The sequence below is a fragment of the Parambassis ranga genome, chromosome 4 (genome assembly GCF_900634625.1).
Source record: "Parambassis ranga chromosome 4, fParRan2.1, whole genome shotgun sequence".
Taxonomy (NCBI): domain Eukaryota; kingdom Metazoa; phylum Chordata; class Actinopteri; family Ambassidae; genus Parambassis; species Parambassis ranga.
In genome coordinates this window covers 12,169,303-12,177,641 of record NC_041025.1, presented here as the reverse complement: position 1 = coordinate 12,177,641, position 8,339 = coordinate 12,169,303, and the positions used below count along the sequence as shown (strand labels likewise).

Here is an 8,339-nt window from a genome sequence, read left to right as displayed (position 1 = left end):
CTAGCATCTCAGTCGGCCACAATCATAGATCTTATAGAAAAGATGACAAGTCACCCATTTGGGATTCATGGTTTTGCAAACTTTTGTTTTGAAGCATCCTTATATTCCAGGAAATGTGACATTTTGGAGCCAGATATTCCGTATATGGAACAAGAGGGTGGAGCTAAAGCAAGGTCTGCATAGTAATGGTGTCTCTTCGCCTCCCCTTTGGCAACCTCATCTCCTCTCTGTATCCACTCCTCACAGGGATCGGAGAATAGAGGGAACCTGCTTTGTCCTGCAGTGCAGGGTCACAGGGGCTGGACCCCATCCCAGCTGTCTACGGATGAGAGGCTGGGTACACCGTGGACAGGTCACTAGTCCATCATAGGGCGACACACAGACAGACAACCATTCACACTCACGCTCGGAGAGAAAGTATGATAAATCTAAACACATGCTGTATGTGGCCATGCAGCATAAAATAATTATCTTACACAGTGGCACTCCAACATGAAACCGGTGATCAGAGGACAGGTGGGAAACCTCATCTTCTGGAAAACACACATGGCTGGTTCAGTATCTTGCAAAATATCACAGCCACACATTCAGTGTAGATAGAGCAATAGAGTTGCGTATTATATTAATACTTTCAGCTACAGAAACTGTTCAAGCATCATTCTGTTCAGCTCTTCAAGGGCTATTAAACTTGTATTCTGAATAGTTTAAAGAGTTCAAAGCAATCGTTCAAATAAGCATTTAAAGTAATGCTTCAGCTGCTGCAATCAAACTTGCATTTTCTTCAGGAAATGCTTTTTCTAGTAGAAACGTATTGATGCAATTTAGTGCAATGACGTGTGGGGGCGCTAGTCGCCTCGTCATAATTATTTTTTTTCCCATCAGCCCGTGCGACATCTCCTATAAAAACGCCTCGCGCCCGCTGCTCTCTCTCACTCCTCGGCTGTTTCAGGTTGGTGTTCTTGCGCTCTTCTTTGCAAGCTTTTTTTAAAACTGCGTTTCACTTTTTGTTTTCAAAAGTTACTTTATGTGACACCATGTTATGTTTATGTTTAGCATTATTGTGAATTGTGTCTCTAATGTTAGGTGAGTCTGCCAGAGTTGACCGTTGTAGGCCTTAACCACGTGTAGCATGACGGAATGCTAATTAGCAGGGATGCTAATCTGGTGTTATTCCACCAAAAAAAAAACACCGCACTGCGGATTCGTTCCTTGGTTGTGTGATGAAATAAATGTTGGTAGGGACATCTGAGTTACTGTGAAGAAACGCCAACATTTCTGACACCAGAGGACGAAGGCTGTAGGACGGTTAGCGTAGCTGCACAGTAGCTGGAAAAGTGTGTTCCGTTTCCAGTGGCATACACTTAAAATGTATTTTTTTTTTATTGCGAATGCAGTATAAGGATGTATATATTTTTTTATCTTGCAGGTCTTGGCAGGATGTGGAATAATGAGGAACCTCACATGGTGAGAAACCTTGCTTTTGTAATTTTTTTTTATAAATGTTGTGTAGAGAGTAGCGGGATAGAAATTCTCTGAAACTTTTATTCGTGTTGGGCTCATATAATCCTTTGTTTACCCTGTAAATGTGCTCCTGTCTGTTAGGTTCGGCCTCGTGGACTGAATATCTGGGCATCACCCATAACTTGATGGGTAAGTTGGGTTTTTTTTTTGTGTGTGACCTGATCCTTTCTGGAAGTCATTGATGATTTAAGTGTAAGAGTAGTGGACAGAAGTGGTTTCTGAGAAATGTACACTGAGACTTTCCTTGCATATCTGCTTTACTTTCCACACAACCAGTATTGTACTAATAAAGATGTATCTACAGGTGGCGTGTGTGTCCAGACATGTGAAACAACTGTACCAACAAAGATGGTAAGACTTAGTCTACATTGAAGTAAAGGCAGATGTATGCTTCTTTGAAATGTTGCCGTTCCCAGTACAATTCAGTTAATAGTAATCATCATGTTTATCCAGTAGGTCCACAAATGACAAAATTCATAGACCTAAAATTTATTGGCGGATAGCCTCTTGTCGTCAAGGGGGGTCCTAAAAACCATAGTCTCAGCTTCAGGAGAAATATTATTGTAATTGAGAATCCTTTTTGTTTAAACACTTCAGGGAAGCATCAGTCTGGCTTTGCTCTGCTTTGCCTGATCTGTGCTGCAGTGATGACCTTTTATTTGCTACTCTTGACAAGATGGATGACGAGACTTAACAACCACCTTTTGTTAACCCATCTGAGGCACTTAATTCATGGTGTGCACAAGCTGTAGATAAAGATACTTTATTAATTCATGTTAATTATACACAGGTTTACCCATGAAGGAGTTGGCTCTTCACACATCAGAGCAGGTAATGGCATAACATTGGTTCATGTTGTCTTAACAAACTGTCAATGATGATTTTTGTTTAAAAACAATGGGAATCTCTCTGAATAAGAGTGAAAGAGAATTTTTTTCTGATGCAGTAAAAGTTGCAACGCATACAAAAGAAATCTGGATTCTTGAATTAATGTGTGGTGTTTCTCATGCAGGTGCTCCTGATGCTGGATGTAGGCGCCTTCCAAATTCTTGAAACCAATGAGGTAAGTTGGTGAATAAAGTTGTTCACATCTCAGCCCAGTCTGATGCAATGATGATCGCATAGTTCAGCAGATAACTGTGACGAAGAAACATGTCTTTCGCTCCTAGCTGATGCATCGGCCTCCAAACATGTGGGGTTACCCGATGTCTGAAGAGATTTGTAATCGTTTCCCCTTCATTTTCAGAAACGAGTCTACAGAACACCCTGAAAGGTGAGTTTAAAAAGCTGAAGTATCATCTGTAATTGATGCTGATACAATGATGAGTGCATAGTTCAGCAGAGTAAACCATGAAGAAGAATCTATTGTCTTTCGCTCCTAGCTGATGTATCAACTGTAAATGTCTTAAGTGTCACTCAAAGGTTTAGACCCCTGTAATATCTGTTCTCTTATTTTTAGATGCCTGCACGTCATTGATGGAATTCACTGCTTTAATTGGTGAGTAGCACTATAGATGAAGGCTGTGCAGCTAAGAACTTCCAGATGTGATGAGTTTGAATCAGGTCGCTGATCCAGTTGAGGACATACGTCGCACGTTTCTGATCTGCATTGATGACATAACTGGATTGCTCAATTTGGCCCATTGAATCAACACAATTTTTGAATTTTACAGATCTACTGACGGCAACTGCACATTGTGCAGAAGATGCTACAACAAACGTGAGTATGAAAAGTGCTTCAGACCAGAAGCTTTGAGCTGCTGGTCTGTAAAGAATGAACATCTTGGGTTCAGTGATGCCTTTTAACAAATGTCTGACCTGAACTATAATGTGGACAAATGTTACTGAGGAACCCAGTTAAATTAAAGTTGATAACCCTCTCATTTGACTAAATTAAGGTTATTTCCTCTCCCCTCTTCAGGAACGGAGACCTTCTCAAGGCTCTTCAGAGGGTAAGCAGTCAGTGCTTCATCTTCAGTCTGAATAGCAGTGACGACCACAGCACCTGTGATGAAAAGATTCTGCCAAATGATTTTGATGATTATAACATTTACCGTTCCATTTATTCTGAGGTTATGTGGTCTGGAAACTGTCCAGCTTGTGTTTATAAAAATGCATTCGGCTGGTGAGGACTTGGGGCTAACTCAAGCCAACTTGTGTTTCTCAGATACTTTGTTCCTGTGGATGGCACTTCATGCTCGGATGGCTGCTGGGCTTTCAGGCTGGATAGATGTCTGAATGAGCTGAACTCCTGTGAAGCACTGACCCTATGGATGAAGCATGAAAAATGTAATTTGCAGTGTTATGACAATAAATACTTGATAACATAACTGCAGTTTTGTTAATAAGTTTGACCTGCCAGTAAGAAAAACTAGGAGCTAGTATTAAGTGAAGTCATGAAAAAATGGAGCAGGTGGCGCTACATGAGTGCAAAACACCGGAAATGACGTAGCTGTCCTTTCCTTTCTAACGTAAGGAAAAGCGACACCATACGGCCAGACTAGTTGTTTTCTCCTGTGTAGCCCACGGGTCGTGGGTGGGCTGACGACGTCAAATGTGTAGTAACCGCCTCCCGGAGAAATCTACGATGAAATCGGCTGGCACCAATACAAGCGCTCCTCCTCACCTTCCATCTGTGTCGGACTGAGGGGAGGGAAAGGAGCGGGGGTGGGGTGACTATCCCACCTAGAAACGCACAGGCCGCCAGTAAGCAACCGGTTGGAATAAATGGGAGAAAAGGACCGGGACGCGCCGTTCAGTCTCTGTCGACAGCCTCGGATCCTCTCAGATGTCTGTGCGGTGGCTGCTGCCTCTGCTCTGCGCGCTGTCCGCAGAGGCCGAGTTCTTCCAGTTCGACAGCATTTCCAATGTCTCCACTTACTATTTTAATTACATTTATTGCAATATATGGGAGGGGGAGTGTCAGCCCAACCAAGACGACGCTACACAGCAAGGTGAGGAACAGCGAGATGAACATACTCTGTAATACACTGCACACTTGAGTGTACCATGTCCGCCGTGCGTGCTAATGCTGTTCATTTTACGCACCATTACCCTCTGTGTTTACAATACTGTTATAACTGTGTTACTGTCTTGATGTGAGCAGTCCCGACCAGGAACCTGTGGGCTGGCTTTCCTCAGGACTACACCAGCCTGCTCCATCAGTGGTACTGTAGCCTGGGCCAGTGCTGCGAGTCTGGAGACTGCAGGATAAGCAACAACATCACAGGTGACAACGCACACTCCAGCTGCCTGTCTCTGGTTTTACCTGTTTTATTTCCAGTTCCAGGTATTACTGAAGAAGTTTTTTATGCCATTGGTAATAAAATTAGTGATGTATACAAGTGCAGTTGTCTATCAATAATAACACTGAGCAACAACTATAGACTCTAGTTAAAGGATCCGTTCAGCCTGCTGGTTTCTGACTTTTTCAGAATCAGAAATACTTTATTAATCCCAGAAGTGAAATTGCTTTTTGCCTTCTTGAAAATGGTGTCACTACAGTAAATATCAGCAGGTGTATTTGCTGCTACTAGTGACTTATTTAAAAACATTAATAATAAGATCTTGTGTGTGTATTGGCTAAGACATGTTTATATTCAGTCGAACTGAAGAAGTTAAATGGAGGTCATAATGTTCACAGTGTAAAAAGAACAGATTTTTATAATGCTTGCAAGTGATGGGTAAATAACATAGATGATGGTGCTTGATCACATTTGAATTAACACAATCATGCAAACAAAGTAGTTTACCAAAGCACTGTCACTTTAATTTATGGTGCGCGCAGGTCTGGCCAGGGACCTCCAGACAAAGCTCCATGGGCAGCACCTGGTTCAGTCTGTGGTCCTGAAAGCCATCCAGGGTTTTATCAACAACCCAGAGTCCAACAAGCCGCTGACGCTCTCCTTCCATGGCTGGTCTGGTACTGGCAAGAATTTTGTGGCCCGGATCATTGCTGATAATCTGTACAGGGAAGGGGTGAAGAGCGAGTGTGTCCGTCTGTTCATCGCCCCATTTCACTTCCCACACGCCAGGCTGGTGGACACGTACAAGGTAAGACGAGCAGACCCCACTTGGCATTGTGCTGGCTGTTTTTTTGGCAGGTACACTGTGTCTGTGATTTAGGGACGTGGGCTTGCTTAGTCAGATGTTTAGTGTGTGTGTGTGTGTGTGTGTTGTAATTCAGCGTATATGTCATAACAGCCAATCGAACACACAGACATGGATTTTTGGAACTTGGCATTTATACAAGGCCACGGGTGCAGAATGTGCAAATGTGGCATTCCTGCTCTGACTGGGTGTATTGATCGGGATGTCCAAATTGTGTATAAATAAAAAAAAACAATTATAGCACATTCCTCCCTGCTTTGATTAAATTTCAATCAAAATTATTTTTTATATCGAAATAAAAAAGACTGAATCACCATAAACAAAAACCTGAGGCTCCTTGCCTTTTACAGCTTTAAAGGTTGAGGTGATTTTTCGTACTTTGATCTCCTCTCTTGTATCCAGGGCCAGCTGCGAGAAGCTATTCGAGACATGGTGTTGCGCTGCCCTCAGACTCTGTTCATCTTCGACGAGGCCGAAAAGCTCCATCCGGGCCTCATTGATGCCATCAAGCCGTACATGGATCACTATGACAACGTGGATGGGGTCAGCTACCGTAGAGCCATCTTCCTCTTCCTCAGGTTGGTTAGTTATTTCAGGCACATAGCCTGTCTGTGGAAGGTGGGTCACACACTCCCTGCCACCACAGAATGCATTTCTCCTCTGCTCCAAATACTCTGGCAGCTCATCTGCGATGAAAGATGTTTCTGCCTCTGTCTCCATTAACCCTCTTTATGGATTTTTCATGTTTTCAATTACTCATGTCCGATTTGTCCTGACAAATAGTCTGTTCAGTCAAATATAGAAAAGCACTACTCACTGCATCCTTATGCTAGAAATATGATTTGGAGGCGGATAATAATAAAAAAATATAAATATATAAAAAAATAATTGATGATCAGTATATTCTTTCATTTATTTAAACCGTTAGAGCTTTGTCTTTTTAATAAGAACCTTTGTGAAAGAGTATAGATTTGACATCATATTTCTGCTGTTACTCAAGTAATATCGGCGGCGCAACACTCAATGATGTGGCGCTGGACTTCTGGCATTCTGGTCAGAACCGAGAGGACATTGGAATGGAAGACCTGGAGCATCGGCTACGAGCTGAAACCATGGAGTCTCAAGGTATTGAACTCTGAGCAAAAGATTTTTAATGGAAGTGGCAGGGATCTGTGACTCTAGGATATAATATAATGTGATTCACACTTTACCACACTGCACTCTTCTAGATTTTATAATGTCGTTGTAAGTGTGGCATTATAAACCAGTGCAGTAGAGTATCGATTCTCAGAATTCCCTCACATAAAACATTTGTGGAATTTTCACTGTTTTCAGATTAATGTGTTTTATTTCCCAGGTGGGTTTGCTCAGAGTGAGCTGATGTCTGGTCATCTGATCGACTTCTTTGTGCCCTTCCTGCCTCTGGAGTACCGTCATGTTAAGCTCTGTGCTCGAGACGCCTACGCAGCACGGGGTCTAGAGCCAGATGAAACCACGCTGGATGAGGTGGCCAAGGCAATGCTGTATGTCCCCAAAGAGGAGAGACTGTTCTCGGCCCAGGGATGCAAGTCCATTCCACAGAGGATCAACTTCTTTCTCCCATAGAAGGAGAGAGAGACCTGGAGGAGGTGTAAGATTGTGTTACCAGCCCCTCTGTACTTCACCTCTACCCCCCTCTACAGATACAACACGTGTCTGTCCAGGTCCCTCGCAGACGGCCAGACAGCAGGACAGATCCAGTAATAGAGAGCAAGAGCAGCATGATCCATCCTGCAGAGATGAGCAGTGTCAGAGGAAGCCTGTTCATGCCAGACAGTCATCATGTGAAGTGTGTCCGCTCTCTGTCATCTGCCTGGTTTGTCAAGACGCAAAGACGATGGTGGATATAGTGTGTGTCGGAGATTGATATATTTTTCATGTCAGTTCACCTCAGGCACACTTTATTTTGAGTTGTGTTGTTTGTCAGTCATAGTACACTGATTATTTATTGATGTCATTTGTGCCATCTTACTGTGCTAGATTATTTAAGTGTGAGTAGTTCAAATGCACATCATTGATTCTTTAAGTCTAGTTATTAATATGATAAATAGGAGAGTGGGTTTGGGTGTATAGGAATCAGCAGTGATGGAAATCTTCAGATTGTTTCATGGAAATGACCAATACTTTTTATTATTTTGTTTTTAATGTCAATCATTTTGAGGGGGGGGGGTTACATGAACCTACATCACCATTGATTATTGTACAGATTGTTACTTTTGGGTATAATTTATTCATTTGGCACATTTGTTCATTCACTCTTACACAGGTCTGCTTCAGATCATCACAATCAGAACATGAAAAGAAACAATGTCCCAAATGATTTAAAGAAATAAACACCCAGTAAAACAACAACAGAAGTTTTATGTCACTTCATGCAGTTATTCTCAGAGTCATCTATTGGTTCAAGTTGTAGAGAACACCAAGTCTCTACTGTAGCTGAATGAATACATTTAAATGGGTAGTGTTAGAGGAATGTGAGCTGACTCTTTCTCACATGATCCATGCCAAGCAATCATTGCAAACATCCACTCTGTTTTGGATGCATCCAGCGCTTTGCACCAGTGCGGGGTTTAACAAAAGTCCTGCATGAATTTAGAGCTAAAAGGATTTGTTAATGGGCAAATTAAAATTTTGCTAAAATTTTGATGAATTAAGTAAGCTTTGAAGCC

At 42.3% G+C, this 8,339-nt stretch overlaps 1 protein-coding gene and 7 non-coding genes across 8 annotated transcripts; all 8 read left to right on the top strand.

The window, feature by feature from the left end:
• Window positions 1-1,206: 1,206 nt before the first annotated feature.
• On the top strand, window positions 1,207-1,288 carry LOC114435239 (small nucleolar RNA SNORD74). Its single transcript, XR_003670554.1, has one exon. It is a non-coding gene; the product is annotated as a small nucleolar RNA SNORD74 (small nucleolar RNA).
• Window positions 1,289-1,694: 406 nt separating this feature from the next.
• Window positions 1,695-1,761, top strand: LOC114435243 (small nucleolar RNA SNORD75). The gene has a single exon (XR_003670558.1). It is a non-coding gene; the product is annotated as a small nucleolar RNA SNORD75 (small nucleolar RNA).
• A 626-nt stretch (window positions 1,762-2,387) lies between these two features.
• Window positions 2,388-2,469, top strand: LOC114435235 (small nucleolar RNA SNORD79). Its single transcript, XR_003670550.1, has one exon. It is a non-coding gene; the product is annotated as a small nucleolar RNA SNORD79 (small nucleolar RNA).
• A 154-nt stretch (window positions 2,470-2,623) lies between these two features.
• Window positions 2,624-2,702, top strand: LOC114435241 (small nucleolar RNA snR60/Z15/Z230/Z193/J17). Its single transcript, XR_003670556.1, has one exon. It is a non-coding gene; the product is annotated as a small nucleolar RNA snR60/Z15/Z230/Z193/J17 (small nucleolar RNA).
• A 130-nt stretch (window positions 2,703-2,832) lies between these two features.
• LOC114435240 (small nucleolar RNA snR60/Z15/Z230/Z193/J17) lies at window positions 2,833-2,915 on the top strand. The gene has a single exon (XR_003670555.1). It is a non-coding gene; the product is annotated as a small nucleolar RNA snR60/Z15/Z230/Z193/J17 (small nucleolar RNA).
• A 393-nt stretch (window positions 2,916-3,308) lies between these two features.
• On the top strand, window positions 3,309-3,373 carry LOC114435242 (small nucleolar RNA SNORD78). The gene has a single exon (XR_003670557.1). It is a non-coding gene; the product is annotated as a small nucleolar RNA SNORD78 (small nucleolar RNA).
• A 150-nt stretch (window positions 3,374-3,523) lies between these two features.
• On the top strand, window positions 3,524-3,596 carry LOC114435238 (small nucleolar RNA SNORD47). Its single transcript, XR_003670553.1, has one exon. It is a non-coding gene; the product is annotated as a small nucleolar RNA SNORD47 (small nucleolar RNA).
• Window positions 3,597-4,032: 436 nt separating this feature from the next.
• On the top strand, window positions 4,033-8,022 carry tor3a (torsin family 3, member A). The gene is made up of 6 exons (XM_028404413.1): window positions 4,033-4,475; window positions 4,628-4,750; window positions 5,309-5,574; window positions 6,034-6,209; window positions 6,632-6,756; window positions 6,989-8,022. Exons 1-6 carry the CDS (start codon window positions 4,310-4,312, stop codon window positions 7,234-7,236), a joined length of 1,104 nt encoding a protein of 367 aa, XP_028260214.1. The 5' UTR covers window positions 4,033-4,309; the 3' UTR covers window positions 7,237-8,022.
• The last annotated feature ends 317 nt before the right edge of the window (window positions 8,023-8,339 follow it).

Coding starts and splice junctions, on each gene's coding strand:
- tor3a (XM_028404413.1), top strand. CDS start 4,310: ATGTCTGTGCGGTGGCTGCTGCCTCTGCTCTGCGCGCTGTCCGCAGAG. Junction 4,476..4,627: donor AGACGACGCTACACAGCAAG/GTGAGGAACAGC, acceptor TGATGTGAGCAG/TCCCGACCAGGAACCTGTGG. Junction 6,757..6,988: donor TGAAACCATGGAGTCTCAAG/GTATTGAACTCT, acceptor TTTATTTCCCAG/GTGGGTTTGCTCAGAGTGAG.